Source organism: Sceloporus undulatus, chromosome 1 (genome assembly GCF_019175285.1).
Source record: "Sceloporus undulatus isolate JIND9_A2432 ecotype Alabama chromosome 1, SceUnd_v1.1, whole genome shotgun sequence".
Taxonomy (NCBI): Eukaryota; Metazoa; Chordata; class Lepidosauria; order Squamata; family Phrynosomatidae; genus Sceloporus; species Sceloporus undulatus.
Window position 1 is genome coordinate 3,672,404 of NC_056522.1, and position 22,738 is coordinate 3,695,141.

The 22,738-nt window shown below is 43.5% G+C and overlaps 2 protein-coding genes across 7 annotated transcripts in view; one reads left to right on the plus strand and one right to left on the minus strand.

Moving 5' to 3' along the window:
* LOC121919807 (protein FAM71C-like) overlaps positions 1–22,738 on the minus strand; it is a 1,121,343-nt gene that overhangs the window by 1,046,559 nt on the left and 52,046 nt on the right. The gene's annotated exons all lie outside the window — the stretch shown is intronic.
* FZD3 (frizzled class receptor 3) overlaps positions 1–22,738 on the plus strand; it is a 69,882-nt gene that overhangs the window by 41,927 nt on the left and 5,217 nt on the right. For all 6 annotated transcript variants that reach the window (XM_042448717.1, XM_042448756.1, XM_042448736.1 and 3 more), the window contains 3 exons: positions 4,557–4,753; positions 8,849–9,866; positions 20,620–20,768. In XM_042448717.1, coding sequence (XP_042304651.1) covers positions 4,557–4,753; positions 8,849–9,866; positions 20,620–20,768 — 1,364 coding nt within the window. The remainder of the gene's footprint in view (positions 1–4,556; positions 4,754–8,848; positions 9,867–20,619; positions 20,769–22,738) is intronic.

Sequence of the window (22,738 nt, forward strand, 5' to 3'; positions counted from 1 at the left end):
TACAGTGGTACCTCGGGATACGAATTACCCAGCTTACGAATTTTTCGGGATACGAAAAAATCCCATAGGGATTTATTGTTTCGGCTTACGAAGGTTTTTTCGGGTTACGAAAAAACCCTGGCGCTGTTTTAAATGGAGCCGCGGCGGAGCCGCGGCTTTTTCTCCATTAGCGCCTATGGCAATTCGGGTTACGAAGGTTTTTCGGGTTACGAAATTAGCCGCGGAACGAATTAATTTCGTAACCCGAGGTACCACTGTATGCTTGAATCCGTGTATAAAAAATCCATGTATAAGAAGGTCTGACTGTATATGCCATTGGTATGTGAGAATGTCAATACAAATTACAAATCCTTTGTGTATGGAAATACATTTAGGCTATGTGCGTAAGGTCCATATGAAACATAGAATCATAGAGTTGGAAGAGACCGCAAGGGCCATCCAGTCCAACCCCTGCCATGCAGGAAATCTAAATCAAAGCATCCCCGACAGATGGCCATCCAGCCTCTGCTTAAAGACCCCCAAGGAGGGAGACTCCACTACGCTCCGAGGGAGTTTGTTCCACTATCCAACAGCCCTTACTGTCAGGAAGTTCCTCCTAATGTTGAAGTGGAATCTCTTTTCTTGCAGTTTGATGTTTAGACCTGGGTCCCATCTCCGGGATATCTTATTACGTATATACAAATATTCCAAAATCTGAAAAACTCTAAAATCCAAAACACGTCCGGTTCCAAGCATTTTGGATAAGGGATACTCAGCCTGTATTTTGATGACTACTTTATGGTTACCGAGAGATTCTAAAAGTTGTAGTCTAAAAAGTGTGGCAGCCGCTTGCTTTCTTCAGCCCCTAGAGCCAGAGCAAATATGGCTAACTTGGAGCAGAGATTGGTCACTGGGAGCTTCTGTAGAGCATCTTACACTCCTCTCCCTTTCTTAGTGAAGCCAAGCAGTAAAATGGTTTTCTGCGTGTAGATAATGGCCAGTTCCAAATTTGCATACATTAATAGCATCTGCTCATTTTCTTCCACTGGGAACACTGACAGTCTCTCGCTGCTTGTCAAGTCTAGACAGTTTCTAGTGCTGGGTGGGGGACCTGTGTTACTGCACCCCATTCATCTCACACTCAATGCAGTCTCTCAACAGCTCTGTGAGGAACAATGTTAGTAAGGTGATAGTAGTTTCTTCCAGGCCACCCAGTCAGTTTCTTAGCAGAGAGGGGATTTGAACTCCTCCTACAGTAACTGGAGATGGATTTGAACTGGCTCCCAGGTCCTAAGTGGCCCTTGGCAGCCTAGCGAGTGGAGAGGAACATTGGGTGTTACAGTCCAACATCTGGAGGGCTGCACTTTGCCCGTCCCTGCACTGCATGGCTCTTCCCAGCTCTGTGCATAATTGTGTTATATCTGCTTTAAAGTCAAACGCGACACATCACCACAGGGACGTATATTTGTTTTGCTCTCATCTTGCACATTTCCCCCTCATCTTTGATATCATAAGGGATTCCGTCCCCCTTCCATCTAAAACCTGAATATTTCAGCTGCTTAATTCCTAGTTTAGCCTGAAGGTGAGTTCTGATTTATGCTATATCAACAAGGAAGGGCAGAGTACTCATTTACTGTTGAAAGTACTTTGAGTCTATAGAGAAGTTAAAAAAAAAATAGCTGTTCAGACATGTACAACTGAATTAATTATGATCAAACTGAAAGTACTGAATTGGTATGAGTGTATTTTCCTATAATAATAGAAAGACAGTGCTGAGGTGATTAATGAGGAAGTTTGAAACTTTTAAACAAATAGGTAAAAGGATGTGTGTTGTACAATGTGGTGTAGCATTGCCTTGCCTTGCACACAGCGCCCTGTAGACTGAAGTGTCTCACTAAATCATACCTGCTTAACTTAAACGTTCCTACCTCTCTGGGAGGTCCCAGATGGTGCAGCTGGGGGACGTGTGCTCCAGTGAGCGGGCCCTTAAAACCGGGGTCCCTCAAGGAGCCATTCTGTCCCCCATGCTATTTAACATTTACATGAAACCGCTGGGAGAGATCATCCGGAGACATGGGGCACGGGGTTATCAGTACGCTGATGACACCCAAATTATTTTCTCTATGTCTCCGACTGATGCAGTGACTGGGGATGGCGTCTCTCCTCTCGTGGCCTGTCTGGAGTCAGTAATGGGCTGGATGAGGGAAAACCGACTCAAACTTAATCCAGAGAAAACGGAGGTACTAGTGATAGGTCCCCCTGGTCCAGGAATGGCGGTGGTTCCACCTGTCCTGAATGGGGTCACGCTCCCCGTGAAGGACTCCGTGCGTAGTCTGGGGGTGCTTCTTGACTCGTCCCTTCGCCTGACTGCTCAGGTGAATGCGACGGTCAAGAGTACCTGTTATCAGCTTCGGCTGATTCGCCAGCTGCGCCCATACCTGGCCCAGAGGGACCTTGAGACTGTTGTACACGCTCTGGTAACTTCGAGATTGGATTTCTGCAATGTACTCTACATGGGGCAACCCTTATACCAAACTCGGAAGCTGCAAATGGTGCAGAACATGGCAGCGCGGCTGGTCACTGGTGCTTCCAGGACCAGCCATATAACACCTGTGCTTAAAGATCTCCATTGGCTGCCCATCCGCTTCCGAGCCCAATATAAGGTGTTGGTTATTACCTATAAAGCCCTAAATGGCTTGGGCCCAGGATTCCTGAAGGACCGCCTCTCCCCATACATTCCGCCTCGCACCCTCAGAACATCTGGGCAGCAACTCCTGAAGGTGCCTGTGGCTAGGTTGGCTGTTACTGCCAGAAGATCCTTTTCCACAGCTGCCCCAGCCCTTTGGAATACGCTGCCCATGGAGCTCCGCTCATCTACCACCCTGGCCCAATTTAGGAAGGGTCTCAAAACCTTCCTATTTAATCAGGCATTCCCCGACTAAATATCCTGTGGGCCTCCCTCCTCTCTCGTGGCCGTGAGGTTGGGCTAGGGGTTTTTTATTGTTTTTTATTGTTTTTAAGGATTGTTGTTTATATGTGTTTTTAATCTGTATGCTGTTTGCACTTCGGTGCATTTTGTAAGCCGCCCTGATCGTTTGGAAGGGCGGGGTATAAATAAAAATTTTATTTATTTATATTATTAAACCTTGCTCAACCAAATGAAAGCCAGCTCATCTTTATGATAGCCCTCCAGGTCTTGATAAACCTCTAGTCCAATGGTTCTCAACCTTTGGTCCTCCAGATGCTTTGGACTTCAGTTCTCAGAATTCCTGAGCATGGCCATACTGGCTGGATCTCCTGGAAGCTGAAGTCCAAAATACCTGGAGGCTCAAAGGTTGAGAATCACTGCTCTAGGCTATATCGGGGTGGTCATCTTCAGGTTTTGGTCTCATCCTGAGGCCAAATCTGATCCCAATTTAGCCTACACTTGCTTAAAACATAAAACTTCTGGTTATGGCATTTAAAGCCCTACGTAGCTTGGATCCAGACTATCTAAAAGACCCTATATGAGCCTGCTTTAAGATCTTCAGGGGAAGGCTTTATCTTGGTCCTGGCACCACCATAGACATGTTTGGTGAAGACACAAGAGAGAACCTTCTCAGTGGCTGCTCCTAGGTTGTGGAATTCCTTCCTATGGAAGGTCTGGTTGCCTTCTCCCTTCTTTCCCCACCAAAGACCTTCTGACTCAGCCTCCTTCGATCCTGTATAATGAGAAATGCAGGATAATGGATAAATAAATAAGAGAAGCTTATTTGGGCTAGGCCTTTTTAGTCCAACTTTCTGTAAACACCTTGGCCAGCTGGTTGTCCCAGTGGAGGACCTGAGTGCAGTTGCACCCTCCATTTCATGCTCCTTAGTAGCTGATATTCAGAGGCATGCTACCTCTGGAACCAGAAGGGATATGCAGCCATCCTCTTCCATTAATCTACCTAGTTCCCCTTTAAAGCCGCCCTAGTTGACAGCCATTACTATCTTTTATGGCAGCAGGTTTCACGGTACTGACATAGCACCATTCCTCAGCCTTGGTATGGGCAGTCTCACCCACTCCTATTCTGAAAGGGTGAAATGCATTTCTTAAGGCTGAGTTAATGGCACTGAGAGCTTTAAACTAAAATATATTGGCGTTTTTGGCTCTGCCTACCACTGGAATGTTCTCTCACACCCCTGAATTTCTCTGAAATTGAATTTGGGCCTCTGGCTGAAAGGGGTTCTTCAGCCTTGCTCGATGTTGTGTTATATTCCTTGGCTCAAAAGTGGGGGCGTTGAACATGTGGCTGATGGGCTGTCTTCATCTTGATGGATCTACGTATGTTATACTGTACGATGTGTCCTAAAATACAAGCCCACCAATGTTGAAAATAATTTATGATGCCACGCTGAATAAATATGCTTGTTGGCATTCTGTGCAGTCTAATGCCTCAATAAAGTGTCTTATCTGATCTATTTCCCTTCTAAAGCTGGCCAAAGGTTCAGAGATCTTAGATTATGATAACCACCCAGATTGTTCTAGAAGGTAGAATTTGGCTTGCTGATTAATTAGTGTCCTGGAGCTAATTAATTTTTGTTTTTCTTTATAGCCATTTCACCCAATGGTAAACCTTGAATGTTCCCGGGACTTTCGACCATTCCTGTGTGCTCTCTATGCACCCGTTTGCATGGAGTATGGCAGAGTCACCCTCCCCTGTCGCAGGATTTGTCAACGAGCGTACAATGAGTGTTCGAAACTCATGGAGATGTTTGGTGTATCTTGGCCAGAAGATATGGAATGCAGCAAGTGAGCAAATGCACTTTCTCTCTCGCTCTTTTTCTGTATATAATATCATTTACTGTTTTAATACTGTTCAGGATGCCTTTCTTCTTCAGATTTACTATTTTACCCTGCGACATTTTCTTTTAGATACATATACACACTTGGATATAAAATTTATATTTTGCTTTTATCCTAGCATATCAGCCAAGGCAGCTTCCAGCATAGATTAAAAGCAAAATACAGTTCAAATCCTAATGGTAAAACAGTGAAGGTGTCATTTAAATAAGCTGCTTTTAGAACACCACTGATTTGAAACAGTGCAAAAATCTTTTTAAAATATAACATTAAGCATGGATGTATACCACATGCATTCTGTTAAAACACCCTTCTGCACAGACAGTTTAGTAGCAAATGCCTGCTCAGATAAACTGCTCTTTATCTGCCAGTGGAAAGAAAGCAAAGAGGGGGCCTGCTTAGCCTTCTCTGGAAAGGACTTTTACAGCCTTGGAACAGCCACCAAGAAGGCCCCCTCACATGTCCTACCAACTAGCCCTGTAACAATGTTGGGACCAAAAGAAAGCCCTCTCTCAGGGATCTTAAAGCATTGTCATTGTTGTGTGCCTCCAGGTTGTTTCTTAGGGTCACTTATGATGACCCTAAAGCAAACCTAGTGCAGAGTTTTCTTGTCAAGATGTGTTTGCTGTTGCTTCCTCTGAGACCAAGAAAGTAAAACTTGCCCGAGATCACCCAGTGAGTTTCCATGGCAAAGCTGAGATTCAACCCTTGGCCTTCCAGAATCCTAATCTATCACTCAAACCATTATACCACACTAGCTCTGTCTTCAAGCTTGGACAGGTTCATATAGGGGATATAGTCTTTTAGATAGTATGGTCACGAACCATGGGACTTTATAAGCATTAGTTAAGGGTGCAAACGTTCCTGGAGTTAAAACTAACTTAATGGCCTGCAAGCCCACTCTTAAATTCTGTTGAGCTTATCACTGAATAATTCTGGGTAGAATTCAGAGACATAGCCATCCTAGTCTGAAAGTAGACCAAGTCTGTGAAAACTCATATTGAAATGTCTTTCACTGACATGATCTCAAAAGTGCTAGAATAGCCCTTTGCCTACCGAATAGTGCTGTTATTGTAAATATTCCACCTTGTAGTTTCTTCAGTTGCAATGAGAATTATAAGTTTGTTCTTGAGTCCCAGTCCCTCTGCCTTTCTAGAGATCTCTTTGATGGGTGGGGGCAAAGGCATACCCCACCATCACAAGCAATGGCTTCTTGACTAAGTCACGGCTGTGATGGCACAGGTCCCACCACCTGCCCAACAAAATCCCTACTGACATTTTTCCAGCAGCTCCTTGCATCTCTTCTTGCGTCCGACAGTGGTGGGAAGTACTAGAGCAGTTCCTGGGTTTTATGACATTTTAAACTGAAGATGTGCACTGGAGTGGCCTATGGAGCAAAACGAATAGCATTACTTTGTTTAATGTGGGAGGTTGGGTTTTTTTGCTTGGGTTATTTCCATCGCGCTGTAGACATCTGCATTTTAGAGGCTTGACAAATTTTGAAACTTCCATTTCATGTTAGACTAGAATACAAGCTTCTATCTTTCTACCACACAGAGAGACACATACACAAACATACTCCTGTAACATGCATCTTTTTGTCAAAAAGAAGTTTCAATAAGCACTGTATGATTGTTTGGGCTTTAAACCAGCTGGGTCCGGGAGAAAAAAAAACACCCCTGCATTGATTAATCTTGTATCTTTTGTGCTCTCAGGAGGGAAGAGATATATGCCAAGTGAAGTCTTCATGCATAGAAAGCACATAGACAATAGATACCCAGGGCCAGTTGAGACAGACAGGCTGGAAAGGCATTCTAAGCTTTTCATGAGGAAGAGCAGTCAGTCCACCACAAGGGCAGCTTTGCTTTTCTTCTAATTTCTTAGTTACCCAAAAGTATCTTTTTTTCTCTTTCCAAAGCTATGAGGAGGGAGAAACCCTAGAAGAAAAGAGTATAATTTGTGTTTGAAAGCTCAAGAAAGTTGGCACAAATAATTCCACAGGAGACTAGTCATCTGTGCTCTTTTTGTCACTAAACAGAAGCCATATTTGCTTTTAGCACAGTTCTAGTTTACTAATAGATGTGTAGTAGCCTACTATTGCTGTAAAGTCTCTCTGTCCATTTTGTCTACTTCTCTTGCTGCACAGCGTAAGGCTTCACTGTCCAGCTGGTGTCCTGTACTATTTGTTTCCAAGCCACTACAGCCCAGTCACCAGGATACCGGGCTACACTTCGGAAAACCTACTGGACACAACTCAATAGAAGGAAGAGTATTCTGTAGCTAGGAGCTATACAGATGAATATTGAAACATAGAGTTAGAAGGGGCAATAAGAGGCCATTTGTCTAACCCCCTGCCATGCAAGAATACACAACTACAGCGCTCCTGAAAAATGGCCATCAACCTCTGTTTGAAGGCCTCCATAGAAGGAGAGTCTACCACCCTCCGAAGCAACTTATTACCATGTGAAACAGTTCTTACAGTAAAGAAGTGCTTTCTATTCTTTTGGTGGAATCTCTTTTCTTGTAATTTGAATCCTTTGTTCTAGGACTTTTTCACACGAGGCTGCCAAAGTGGAATTACAGCAGGATGGTAGTGTCCATAACTGTACATTATCACAAAACACTGTGTCTGTCCTGACGCTGCTTTGTTTTCTACCCATTCCTGGAACGTGCCTTTTCATTGATGAGTAAAACCTGACAGTGCCTCCCAATTGCCTTGCTTTTCCACTATTGATTCATAAGTATTCCTCCCACTGCAGTTCCAATGTACAGGCGGCAGTCACGTGTGAGTGGACATGATTATGCTTTTCTCCCCCTCTCCCCGCTCATCCTCGCCCAAGCAGGCTGTTGTTCTTGTCTTGTCTTTTTTTCAATTTCTTTTTCTTTTTTTACTTAATCAATCTCTGTGACTGTGCAATTGAATTTTGCTGGGAAGGCCCTAGGGGAGGAAGGCAGGGTTATAAAGGTAGGCATGCAGAAGAAAGAGCCCGGGACTAAAGCAGCACCATGGCACTTTTGGAGAGCTGTACAAAAATGGCTGTTCTTAAATCAAGATATTTGTGTTTCTGATACTAGCATGACTGTGGCATATTAGCAGCCTGATATGATAAAGTCGCTAGTCTCTGGAATAGCAGGAAACAAGGTGGCTCTATCTTCTTCATGACATCTCTTTAAAGATGATTATCAAATCACCACTCCATTTTCCTTTATCCAAGCTAAATATACCCAGTTTCCCAAGTCATTCCTTAAAAGTATTGGTTTCCAGACCTGATTACAGTATTTTGGTCACCCTTAGGATGACTGAAACACATATCCCAGAGAGTTCACTAAGTGAAAATAAGTGAGATTTCAGTTGCATCCTAAAGACTACAAATTTATTATGGCATAAAACTTTTGTGGCCTACCATTCACTTGTACCTCATGAACTGGGCTGCAATCCACAGAAGCTTATGTTGGGGGGAAAATATTAAGGGGTAGCTGTGTTGGCCATTTAACAAATGCAAACAAAAATCCATCAGTGATAACTTTATTGTGCAATTTGGTCTGCCAATAAAAATATCACAGATGGATTTTTATTTGGGAAAAAAATGTTAGTCTTGTTATTCATGAAGTTACTTAAAATGGCACAGGTCTCCTGTTAATAACTACTGGTCCAATAAATTGCTTCTTGGTGGAGGTCTGAAAATCTAAACAAAGAATTTGCCTCAAATGTGGGAATTGTGTGGCCCTTCAAATGTTGGTGAACTGTAGTGCCCAGCATTTTACACCCTTTGCTGTGGTGACAAGGGCTGCTGGGAGTTGCAGATCAATATCTTCTGGAGGCCTGCAAAATCCCAACCCCAGTTAACTTGATTTTTGAGACACAGAGTTTGTCCTAAAGAACTTAACAATATTTCTTCCTTGACACTACCCTCATTTCATGATGCTAGGCTTTTCCTGTCTAGGAATCTCAGGCCAAGGGAGACTTATGAGTCTTTGATTGCCAGCAGCATAGTGTGCATTTATAACCTGTTCTCAGCAAGGTCTCTGTTGTTGCTGTTGTAGGTTCCCAGATTGTGATGAGCCTTACCCTCGCCTGGTTGATCTCAATGTAGTTGGGGAGCCCACAAAAGAGGCTCCAGTGGCAGTACAAAGAGACTATGGGTTTTGGTGCCCCCGAGAGTTGAAAATAGATCCAGACCTGGGCTATACCTTCCTGGAAGTACGCGATTGCTCCCCTCCTTGCCCAAACATGTATTTCCGGCGTGAGGAGCTCTCTTTTGCGCGATACTTCATTGGCGTGATCTCCATTGTCTGCCTTTCAGCCACTTTGTTTACATTTTTGACTTTCCTTATTGATGTCACAAGATTCCGCTACCCAGAGAGGCCCATCATCTTTTACGCCGTCTGTTACATGATGGTGTCACTCATTTTCTTCATTGGCTTCCTGCTAGAGGACCGAGTGGCCTGCAATGCCTCTAGCCCCACCACCTACAAGGCTTCCACTGTCACTCAGGGCTCCCACAACAAGGCCTGCACCATGCTGTTCATGGTGCTGTACTTTTTCACCATGGCCGGGAGTGTCTGGTGGGTGATTCTTACCATCACCTGGTTTTTGGCAGCTGTCCCAAAGTGGGGCAGCGAAGCCATCGAGAAGAAGGCCTTGCTTTTCCATGCTAGTGCCTGGGGAATCCCAGGCACCCTGACCATCATTCTCCTGGCAATGAATAAAATCGAGGGGGACAACATCAGTGGGGTGTGTTTCGTGGGCCTTTATGACGTGGATGCCTTGAGATACTTTGTCTTGGCCCCTCTCTGCCTATATGTGGTGGTTGGAGTTTCACTGCTCCTTGCTGGCATCATCTCCTTAAACCGAGTCCGTATAGAAATCCCTTTGGAGAAGGAGAACCAGGACAAGTTGGTGAAGTTCATGATTCGGATTGGTGTCTTCAGTGTCCTCTACCTTGTGCCCCTCTTGGTTGTGATCGGCTGCTATTTCTACGAGCAAGCTTACCGAAGCGTGTGGGAGACAACGTGGATCCAAGAACGGTGCAAGGAATATCACATACCCTGCCCTTATCAGGTGAGTGAGGATCTCTCTTCTTGAGACTGTCTGCACATGGTCCATTTCCACCAGCATAAAAAGAAACTCTGGCTGTATTCAAAAACCTGGCACCATTCTCTGGGGAGACACTGCGGAGACATAATCTTATTGACAAGTAGGAAGCATGACTCAGAACAAAAAGCCAGGAGAAAAAATGAAATATGACACAGAAAGTGTAAGTCCTTGAAACCATAACCTTCAAACAAAATGGGAACCATCAGTATCCTTTACTTTTTAGACTGCTGTGTATGCACTGATATAGAAAGGCCAATGGGTAAGAAACTGGAGGTTGCTTTTTTTAAAAGTTACACATTAGTCATTTATAAATCACCTACCATTCACTAAACAGAATTGTTATTGTTTTGTGCCTTCAAGTATTTTCTGACTTATAGCAATCCTAAGGCAAACCTGTCACAGATTTGCCTTTTTTTCTTTGTCATCTTATTTTAAATATCCAATTAAAAACAAAACATTCATTAGAATCTTGCAGATGCAGGGTGTTATCCCTGCCAGCCCTTGCCCCTTTGTTGTTAATTGGGGTCAGGTTACCTTTAGTTAGGATGATCCTCTGAATGAGATCCCACCAAGAGATACTGTCATTAACAGCTCAGGTCTTGCAAACTCAGGGCCATGACTTCCTTGACTGAATCTATTTGTTGTTGTTCTGTGCCTTCAGCTTGTCTCCAACCTATGGCAACCCTATCATGGTCTTTTCCTGGCCAGATTTATTCAGAAGGGTTTTGCTACCATTGCCTTCCTCTGAGGCTGAGAGAGTGTGTGCCTTGCCCATGGTCACCCAGCAAATTTCAGTGGCCAAGTGGAGATCTGAACCCTGATCACACAGGGTCCTAGTCCAGTCCCCAAGCTACACCACCACACTGGCTCCTTCAATAATCAGGAAACAGTATTAAAAAGAACAATACAATCAATGGCTTGAATCCAGTGATTGGTCCCAACTAGAATAGACCAAAGTGTTGGGTTAGGATGTTTTCATTATCTGAAATCTTGTTCGCAAAGTTGGTTATTTTTGTCCAATACAAAACAGTCCCACATTCAGTTCAAGGTTGGAGAAGTGAAATTGTATATAGATGTTCATCGCACATGAATGCTCATATGCACATGGTTATGCTTTCGGTTGCACAGTTGGAGTCTTGGTTCATAGTGTTGCCAGTCAACACAAATGTTACACAGCAGAATTAAAGAGTAATTTTGCAGGCTGTGCAGCCTCAATGTAGGATGTTAGCCATTGATTCAATGGGTCTATTCTAGTGGGGCTAACAGTTGGATGTAGGCCAATAACTGCCTGCAGACTTAGCATTTAAAAGGCATGACAGAAAAGTGGGAAAGAGAAGGGACAGGGAGGGAGAAGGAATACTAATTCATGCATCAGTACTTAGCTACCCTCTATTTCACATTTTAGTCTTCCTATGTTTTTGGAGCTAGACTCAAAAATACAATATTGCCACATAGAGCTGTATCAGAAGACTAGGGGTAACCTAGAAGTTTGTAAATATGCTGGGTAGGGAACGCAATTGAATGAATAAAACACACATCCCCAAAATATCCTCACAATAATCTGGCATCATCATGGAAAGGCATGACTCACTAGAAAAGGCAATAATGCTAGGCAAGGTGGAGGGTGGTAGAAAGAGAGGGAGACTGCATATCAGATGGATAGACTCAATTAAAGAGGCCTGAGTCTGCAGGACTTGAGCAGAGCAGTTGAGGACAGGGGGGTTGGAGACATCTCATTCATGAGGTCCTCATGAGTCAAAGTCAATTGAAAGGCATTTAACAACAACAAATAGAATTTGGGCTAAAGAGGAGAAAACAGACTGCCAGGCAAGAAGCAAAGTAGAACAGAAGTCGAAGGCTTTCATGGCTGGCATCCATTGTTTTTTGTGGGTTTTTCGGGCTATGTGGCCATGTTCTAGAATTTATTCCTGACGTTTCACCAACATCTGTGGCTGGCATCAGATGCTGGTGAAACATCAAGAATAAACTCTTCTAGAACATGGCCACATAGCCTGAAAAACCCACAAAAAAATAGAACAGAGTTTGTGGGAAGAAAGAGGAATCTCCCATGCATCTGTCTTGTCTGTCTACCTGTTTCAAAAGTTTGCTGTTGTTAATCTTGACTCTTAGCATCATGAGACATCTCCAGGAGTCCCTGTCCTCCACTGTTCTTCTCAGTTCCTGCAAATTCATACCCATGATCTTAATAGAGTCCATCCATCTAGCATTCAGCCTTCCTCTCTTTCTACTTCCCTCCACCTTTCCTATTACAAAGAGCCATATCATTGTCTGAACAGTACAAAAAGGAGCTATTTTTAAATATCTCTGGATATGAGAGTCAGAGTTGCTCATAGAAATCATTGATGAAAACTAAGATGCCAATATAGGTGGGACTGAGAGCCTCTGTGTCCAAGCCATGCCCAAAATAGAGCGGGAACACAGAACAGTTGAGTGAGGTTGGCTCACATTTATGTTACAGAATGCCAGGTGCCTGCTGGGGACAATATTAGAAAACCAGGGAAGAGGAATGCATCTGCAAAAGGATCTTTTAGCACCTTTGAGACTAACTGAAAGAGAAGTTGGTAGCATGAGCTTTCGTAGACTTGTGCCTACAAAGTAGAATGGAATATATGAGAGCCAATTATGTGGGACAGGGTTTCTTGCTCTTCTCCTCTTATTGCTGTCCAGATTGATCAATTGATTGATTTGTGGTGTCTCACCTCACCAGAGGTTTCAGAGTGTTGAACTGCAGATAAAAATGGATAATGGCTTTCTTTAAAAGCAGATCAAAATAGTGTTAAAACATACAAATACAATGGAAACTCATGCTAAGATTTCTTTTCACACAATTTGACTCAAAGGTGCTGCAAGATCTCTTTACAATGGAAACTAATAAGGCCATAAGGAAAAGCCATAGGAAAGAAACAGTGTGGTCCTGTCTTCATCCTTGGAGCAGACGGGTCTGCCTTGAAAGTCTCTTATGTCTCTCCTAGGAATATAATTCTCCATTAATTTCAGTCCCAAAGGAAGCAACACATTAAGTCTTTGAAAGGTGTGCAGTTTTTAGGCAGTTCTGCCAATATGGTTGTGGTAGTACAATGGGTCTCCCAGACACACATTTCTAACTTTTTGTTTTCCTGCCTTTTCACCTATTCTGGATTTAAAGTCTTTACTGTTTTCCTTCCTAGCCTGTTGTAGCTTAATGAGATTAACATCTTTCCAGTTATCATGAGATGTATGGACACCAGGAAATATCAGATTTCCTTCAATAATGTGAATGGTGGGTGTGGTGAATATGCATGGCTGTGTAACAATAGACAGAAGGGCTCCTTACCAAGGTTGGAACAGGAGTTTCATCAGTAGGCATCTTTTGAAAGGAACAGATTAATTACAGTTATTGCGTTACTGAAATCTTAATGGGGAGAACACAAATGATGTCTAGTGGTTAAAAGAGAAATGAGGGAGACAGACATGAAACCTGCCACGTTGCATATTTTGATGTCAGGATGGGAAGGTCTTGTTTTCTAGGGACAAGTTTAATGCCTTTGACACTGTGAAATTGCCACAATTGCACAAATGGCAATTTCATGTTCTTAACAACCAGGGACATATATCAAGATACTGTGGTCCATTCTGGGTTCTCTGACACTAATGTTTTGGCATCATCTAGAGAGTGAGGGTGGTGTAGTGGTTTGAATGTTTGACTAGGGCTCTGGGAGTTATTGTTCTGTGCCTTCAAGTTATTTCTATTTCTTGGCAAGATTTATTCAGAGGAAGTTTGCCATTGCCTTCCCTTGAGGCTGAGAGCATGGGATTTCCCCAAGGCCACTCAGTGGGTTTCATGGTTGAACTGGGAATCGAACCTTGGTCTTCAGAGTCATAGTCTAGCACTGAAACCACTACACCATGCTAGTTTTCAGGGATATGACACTGACACTGAAAGACCAGGGTTCAGATCCCAACTCAGCCATGTAATCCCCCTTGGTAGCCCTGGGCAAGTCACACTCTCCCAGCCTTAGAGGAGGGTAATGACAAAGCCATTGAATAAATGGGAGTTTGGTAGGTTAACATCTCCATAAGTTCCATTGACTGAGTGGCTGCATTTTACTGACTGACAATTGGATTTAGGGCCATTTGAGCTACCCTGTAGCTGCTGGAACACTACATGCAGACATACAAAAGCTGGGTTCAGATCTTCACTCATGATGAAGCTCGTGTGGTTCACCTTGGCTAAGTAGCATTTCAGAGTGTAACTGGAGAAGGTAAAATGCCATTCAGAGATCCTTGATGGTAGAATGGGGATGCAAACATGTAAATAAAGTGTATAGAACAATGATGATTGGGTTGTCTGGCCTTTTGTAGGTGGAACGCTGCTCAGAAAGGGGCAACAATGGCAGACAAGAACATGAGGCTTAGAATCACAGAGCTGGAAGAGACCCAAGGGCCATCCAATCCAACCCTCTTCTGCCATTCAGGCGGACACAGTCCAAGCCCTCCTTGTGACAGATGGCCCTCTAGCCCCTGTTTGAAAACCTCTAAAGAAGGCAACTTCACCACACTCTGAGGCAGCCCATTCCACTGTCGAACAGCAGTACCATCAGGAAGTTCTTCCTAAGGTTGAGCTGGAATCTCTTTTTCTGTGGTTTGAACTCATTGCTCTGGAGCAGCAAAAAAACAAGCTTTCTCTACCCTCAATATGACACCCTTTCAAATATTTCAACAGGACTATCATATCACCTCTTAACCTTCTCTTCTCCAGCTCCCTAAGCCACTCCTCATTGGGGCATGGTCTCCAGACCTTTCACCGATTTGATCAGCCCCCCTCTGGGGTCCATAGCCCACTCTGTGGTTCTCTTCTGTGGCTTTTAGTGTCACAGAACCGGAGGGGTTGGTATGGCCTTGTAGACCCTACCATGCTGGAATCCAGAGCTAAAGCATCCCTGAAAGGTAGTGCTCTAATCCCTCCTTAGAAATCTCTAATGAAGGAGAGTCCTCTATGTCCATTTGACTTCTGGACAGCTTCCTCCCTTGAATGTGTCTCAGATTTTGCTTGCCATTCAAAGGACTGTTCAGAAACACTTTTCCTTCTGCAGAGCTTCTCCATCAGTAGCTGGTTCACTCTGTTCCTTTTGCTTCTCTCACCTTATACAAAGTGAGAAGAGGAGCAGCAGCAGCAGCAGCCGCTTTGGGAAGGTGATTATGCAGAGCAGATAGTTTCTGTTTCTTCAAAACTGCAGCAATGCTGGTGTTTATTCTTAGACTGTTGTTCCAAAAGAACTGCTCTGCTGCTGCCCACGTCGCTGCAGGCAGGCCTATCTCTAAGCAGTGGCTGGAAGTAATTCGTTATATAAGAGAGCAAGAGCAAGCTGGCTCTTTTCCTGGAACAAACCTATATGGATGGCTGGAAGTAGGGAGAAAAGATTTATTTTACCTTTTTTTAAAAAAGCATTTACCGGTACATGTTGCCTCTTAGCCCACCAAGGCCCTGAAGGCAACACATCACAGGTTTTTAAAAAATCCATTTAAAACAATACAGAGATAAAACAAATACAAAAAAACTTTAAAAAAAACAAACTAAAATAGTCCTTAAAAATAATTTTAAAACAAACTATTAAGACAGCATTTTGGTCAGGAGTGAAGTTTGGGCACATTGGGCCTGTTCAGATTTTCCTGAGTCAAAAAAATTGCTTTTTTGGATCACAGTGTCCAGGACCTCCCAGCCTGCTTACTTTCTTTGGAGGGAGGGTGTTCAGGGAGTTATAGTCCAAAAACTGTAGCATTTCAAAGCTCTGTCATCCCACCAGCCGATCAGCAGGTGGGCTTCATGCATAATTCCCCTAGCAAACAGGTACATGAAAGCCCTGTGGTTATTGGAATTTGGGAACACCTTCAACCCTGGAAATGGTTGTGCTTCTCCAGGTCAATAAAGCCACCTGTGTTACAGCTCAATAAAGGACCAAGCCCTCTGGGTGCTTTACTTCAGTATTTTTTAAAGCTAACTTAATGTGGGGATTGCCAGGGTGTTTTGTGTCAGGGACTCTCAGCATATTTATGCCCATTGACTACAGCTGAGTTCCTTCATGCCTGGAGGCTCACCACACACCAGGAGCCAATGATTCCCATACTCTGGCCTTCCAGGTGTTTTGGATTTTAGTTCCCAGAATCCCAGACCATTGACTAAGATGGCTAAGGCTTCTGGGAAGCTGAAGTCCAAAACACCTGGAGGACCAAAGTTTGGGAATCACTGTGTGTAGCTTGTGGACTAATCATGGGCAACAACTTAGAGTAGCACTGATCTATTTCTCCTTTCAGTGACAGGAGTATGGATCCAGACAGAGCAGATTAGACAAATTTAGGGCCCCATCCCTGGTCTCTCCTTAGGTCAGTTTTCCACATTATCATTTTTGAGGCATGTATAAAAGCACACATGGTGTGGGGAATGCTGATGGGGAAGCTTTTCTTCCTCTCTCATTGTACTGTACTAAAATTGAGGTCCTCTCTTGAAGTTAAATGGTGGGGATTCAGAGCAGATAAAAGGAACAGCTCATTCATGCAGTGTTTCGTTAAACTATGGAACTCATTGCCACACGGTGGGTTGATGGCTACCAACTTGGATGCTTTTAAACAGGGATTGAACAGTGACATGGAGAATAGTACCATTAATGGCTTCTAGACAGGGCAGCTGTGTAGCACTTCTGGTATTGAAGGCAATACACTTAGAATCATAGAGTTGGAAGAGACCCCAAGGGCCATCTAGTCCAACCCCCTGCCATGCAGGAACTCTCAATCAAGGCGTCCCCAACAGATGACCATCCAGCCTCTATTTAAAGACCTTCAAAGAAGGAGATTCCACCACCCTCCGAGGGAGTCTGTCCCACTGTGAAACAGCTTTTACTGTCAAGCTCCTTGTAATGTTGAGGTGGAATCTCTTTTCCTGTAGCTTGCATCCTTTGTTCCATGTTCTAGTTTCTGGGCAGCAGAAAACAAGCTTGCACTTCTGCATATCAGTTGTTGGGGGATTGTGAGGCAGAGGGTGCAATTGCATACATGGTGTACTGATAAGCTTCTTATAGACAACTGATTGACTACTGAGTGAACAGAACCTTGGACTAGGTCAGCATTTGGTCTGGTCCAGTGTAGTCCTTCTGATGCTCTTAAAACCAGCTGAGAAATGGTCCAGGTCAGTGTGGTTCTTAACCTGTGGTCCATAGACCCCTCCAGGGGGTTAGGGACCCCCATGGTGTCCTCACAGGGGGTCTGCAAAGGCTTGAAGGCTGCTCAGTCCACCTCCTCTCTGCAGCAGAGCAGCCACATGGCAGGAGACAAGGCAAAGGCTGGCTAGATGGATGGATCTGACAGCCAACCAGCCTGTCTTTGCCCTTCCTTCTCTGCCTTGGCTTCTGTCATGCAGTTCCAGGGAGGAGCCATTCTGAGCAGCTAAGTGATAATGTAATGGCAACACAACAGGAACCATGGCAAAGGCTGGCTGGCTGGCAGGGCCTGTGCATTGCTGTTCAATCTGCACCAACCACAAACTGGTGAAAAGAAGCAGGGGAAATGTCTTCCCTTCCCCTCTGATGTGTTTAACAGATGGGGTAATTCTTAATGCTTTGATTTGGATTTCCTGCATGGCAGGGGGTTGGACTGGATGGCCCTTGTGGTCTCTTCCAACTCTATGATTCTAATGCAGTGTTAATTGGGTGTTCATAATTATTTATTATTATTATTATTATTATTATTATTATTATTAAGGCTTTAAATCTTGAGTTAAATCTCAGGGAGCTGGAACAACAAAAGATATTCAAAGAAGGTCCCTAATAAAGAAGAGATTAAAAAAGCACTGGTCCAAGTTGTCATTGTTTCCCTCTGGAGTGAAATTGCATCATCCAGAAGATCTCCTCATTTGCTCTAGTCCATCATGCTGTTTAAATTATTGGTGTGGGACTAGGGAAAGAAGCCACGGTTTGGAGTCAGTGGGGAACTCTGCAGTTCCCAACAATGAGTCCCCAGCAGTCTTCAGCTGCTAGTGTCGCCTGGTCTTCTTTTTCCCCCTGTCTTCACAGCCTCAATTAAGAGGGTGGAGAGGAGGCGGGAGACTCAACAATAGCATGTGCATTTTTGTTAAACCAGGCTTTCTCTCCTTTCATATCAAGTGGGGTCAACCGTCACTCCATTGTCTGGCCACCACTTGGCATCGCTCAAATGTCTCTACTGCCACTTTCTGGCTCAGAGCAACGAAGGATGCTGATGACATCTGACGGCACAATGAACGCCTCCACATTCAGCTGCCCTGAACGCTTCCTAGGTGGTATCTTTACTTGCAGAGAGGAGAGGGGGAAGGTTCCAGTTCCACTCCATTTCAAGCACAGGGCTGATGCTGGCCAGGGTCGAATGGCCAGTGGTCCTGGGGGTCAAAAACAATGCCTCAATAAATTGGCAGCTTATAGCAACTGGTTTACAGACAGGTCTTTCTGCAGAGCCTGCGGGACAACAGCCTCCTGGCCAGCTCATGTGGCGCCTGCCCCAATTCAACAATAATAACTTGATTTAACTGTACAGATTGATGAAGGATGGCAGAAAGAGCTCTGCTGAAGGAGGAACAGTCTTTCTCCTTGCAGCACTCAGATGTGCCTTGCTAGGTATGGTGCTGAGTATGGCGGCCCTGCATTTACATTGAGATTGGGAAGATAATAATTTGTTCTATCATCCAATGGTCAGAAGATCTTATTCCTTTAGCTGCATGTAAACACACATACTTTGGTCAAATCATGAAAAAAAGGCATGACTATTTAAAAACATACTAATGCTTGATAATGTAGAAGGCAACAGGTAAAGAGGAAGACTACATTACGGATGGATGGACTCAGTCAAGGAAGTTGTGGTGTGTCTTGAAATAGTTTCTGACTTATGGGGGCCCTATTACAGAGTTTACATGGCAAAATTTGTTCAGGGTGGGGGTGCCTTTGTCTTCCTCTGAGGCTGAGATAGTGTGACTTGCCCAAGGTCACCCAGGGATTCAAACCCTGGTCTCCAGAGTTGTAATCCAAAGCACTACACCACACTGGCTCTCCAAAGAAGCTATATTTGTCATGAAAACCCCAAGACACTTGGGAAAAGGGATGGAGAAGGCCTCTTGGGTCCACAGGCTGCCAGTTATTTCCCCTTCCCAAATTCAAAATTCAGAATGATTGGACCAAAACTAACAAAATGGATTACAACAGTGAGAAATATAGGATATTATATTTGGGCAGTAAAAATGAAATGGACAGATATGGGTGACACCTGGCTTGATGACATTACATGTGAAAAGGATGTAGGACTCTTACTGAACTAGAGTCAGCAATGTGATTCTCTGCATTAATAGAAGTACAGTGTCTTGAAAGAGGGAAAGTAACAGTACCGCTCTATTTTGTTTTAGTCAGGCCTCACCTGGAAAACTGTGTCCATTTCTGGGCAACACAATTCAGTAATGATATTGATAAGCTGGAGCATGTCCAGAGAAGGGCGATCAAAATGGTGGAAGGTCTGGACACCAGGACGTATGAGGAGTGACTTGGGGAACTGGGTAGTTTAGCCTGGAAAAGGAAAGGTTAAGGGATGACATGATAGCCCTGTTAAATTATTTGAAGGGATGTCATATTGAGGAATGAGCAAGCTTGTTTTCTGCTGCTCCAAATATTAGAACACAGAGCAATGGATTCAAGCTACAGGAAAAGAGATTCTACCTAAAATTAGGAAGCACCACGTCCTGAGGATAAGAGCTGTTGACAGTGGAACACACTCCCTTGGATGGTGGTGGTCTCCTTTGGAGGTTTTTAAGTAGGGGCTGGTTGACCATCTGTCACAAGGAGGGCTTGGATTGTGTCTTCCTACATGGCAGAATGGGGTTGGACTGGATGGTCCTTGGGGTCTCTTTCAATTCTAGGATTCAGAACAGAGTGGATTACTTCCACATGAGTGAATGAATGAGATTTATTTTTGAATGAATGAATGAGATTTATTTTATATACTGCCATTCCTTCGATCACGGCGGTTTACAAGATAATAATAAAATACAATACAGCATAAAACAAAATTACAGATAGAAATTAAACCACAAAACTCCCCCATATTAAACCGTATAATAAAGTACATCATTAAGAATCCATCATTCATGCCTAATGATTAAAACCAGTTAAAATCAGTAAACAGTATCTAAACAACACGCAATACACAGGAGAGATGACAGTCAGGACATGTGGGGAAAGGCTTGGCGGAATAAATGAGTCTTGAGATTTTTCTTAAATGACTCCAGGGAGGGGGCTGAGCGGAGCTCATCAGGGAGTGTTCGTGTACTATTCTAGTAAGATCTGCAGCACAAAGTCCCTGCAGTGGAGCAACTTGTGATCATTTCCCTTGAAAACATTCCTTCCTTGTTTGAATGGTTTTATTGGCCTGCTCACTTGCTTTAGGAAACATTTAAGGAACACGAGAAGCCTTGGTTTAAAATCAGTCTTACTGACATGATTTGAAAACTGCCTTGGTTTAAGATCAGCTGCAACTGATCTCCTGTACACTACATCTCACCCTAGGGAGAGGAGATCACAGGATGCAACTAGTTCTTTGCTTTTTGCAAGACCAGTTTTATTTCTTTATTTTTTAGTGAGCTGAACATGGGAGAGAGTCACAGCCAATTTTGTCTCATGTTTGGTCTTGCCTCTTCTCTCTTTCTCTGCAGGTCACTCAGATGAGTCGTCCAGACTTGATTCTGTTTCTGATGAAGTATCTCATGGCTCTCATAGTGGGAATCCCTTCCGTCTTCTGGGTTGGAAGTAAAAAGACCTGCTTTGAATGGGCCAGTTTCTTCCATGGACGCAGAAAAAAAGAGTGAGTTATGGTACCTAAATACTGGCAGGTTGACAGTGGAAACCACTGCAGAATAACATTCTGGTTTGCTTTAAGCTGTTGCTTCTTCAGTCAAACAAAAAGAATCAGAATTCAAAATCCAGAGTAGTAAATTGTGGTGATGCCTTTATCAGGCCAACCAGAAGATGCAAAATTTGGTGATGCTTTTATCAGGCCAACCAGAAGATGCAAACTGCTAGCTTTCAAAGCTCACTGGCTTCTTCATCAGACAAAGATGGTAGGAAATCATACAGGGGAGAGAAAAATGTTGTTAGTTTCACAGACCTGCCTCTTGCTTGCCTGGAATGTTATGGACCAAAGGTATATACAAACAAAAAGCTCAGTCCATGTCCTCTCTATGGAGTTCTAATGGAACAAAGTTGGAGGCAATTTCCAATAACTATCTCTTTTCCCACATAAACACACTTTTGCTTTTTGTAGTCTTTCTTCCTGAGAGCCTAGAATGAAAACCCTGTTCTTGCCTTACGTTGGCTGAGTATTTCTGCAGATGCACAGGTACTGAACAGAGAATTATTCTTTATGTATTAAAATACCTATATCCCTCTCTACATTCAAGGATCTTTAAGCTGTCCTGATATCCTTGGATATAGGATGGGGTTTAAATATTTTAATTAATAAATAACCAAATGGCATAGGTATCCCACTTAGGAAAGATGACGCTTGGATCTCTGGACATAATCATTTGTAGCTATCTGTCAGCTGTAGTGGCTAATGGCGGCCCATGCAGGACTTCTCTCTTCTTGGTCTCCAAAGATAATGGCACAATTTTACACCCTTCTGCAATCTCAGGCAAGTATTATTGTTGTTGTGTGCCTTCAAGTCATTTTTGACTTATGGTGACTCTTAAGATGGTTTTCTCAGCATGTTTCTTCAAGAGGGAGTTTGCCATTGCCATCCTCTGTGGCTGAGAAAGTATGATTTGCCCAGAGTCACTTATTATTATTATATTTAGTTCTGCCCCACCGTTTTTCTCACATTGGGGCTCAAAGCAACTTACAATAATTTTTTTTTTTAATGTTAAAAATCTACAAAATACAAAACTTAAAACATAATTAAACAATAAGATAAGCAGAACAGTTAGCAAGATTCAACATATTGTATATTATGGGCCTTATATAACCATTCATCAGATGCCTGTTGGAACAGAATTTATTTATATCTCCCCTTCTCCCAGGCCAGGACCCAAGGCGGCTTCCATAACAACAAATTAAAAATGTTTACCAACGTTTTAAAACCAATTTTAAAACACTACATTAAAACACTATAAAACTGATTTGAAAAGTCTTTTTCATTGAAGCGTATTTTCTTGTCTATGAAAAAAAGTAAGGAGGATGCCAGTCTTAATTTTTCTGGGAAGGGCAGCCACTGAGAAGGCCCAGTCTCCTGTGTGTCCTACCAGATGTTCCAGTGAGGTTTGTGTGCCAGAGAGAAGGGCCTCCCCAGAAGATCTCAAACCAGGGCCATGTTCGTAAGAGAGAATATGGCCCTTTAAATAACCTGGACCTGAGCCATGTACGGCTTTAAAGGTCAGAACCAGAATGTGGAATTGTGCCCAGAAACGAACTGGCAGCCAGCAGAATTGTTGCAACAAGGGAGTTGTGTTCCCTATAGCAAGCATCAGTTAGCATTCTGGTTGAAGCTCTTTCAGACCATTGAAATGTCCGAACATTCTTCAAAGGCAGCTCCATGTTGAGCGCATTACAGGAGTCCAACTGGGATGTAGTAGCTTATGGTGTGTGTTACTATGGTCAGATTTGGTGTCTCAAGGAACCTGGGCTTCCAGGCTCAGAGCTGAATCCTGGAGAACACTCAAGCTGAAGACCTGCATCTTCAGGAGAGTGTAATCCATTCAGCACAAGCAAAGTCCCTATTCCCTGATCTAACTGGCTGGGAGTAACTTTGTCTTGTCTGGATAAATCTCTATTTGTTTG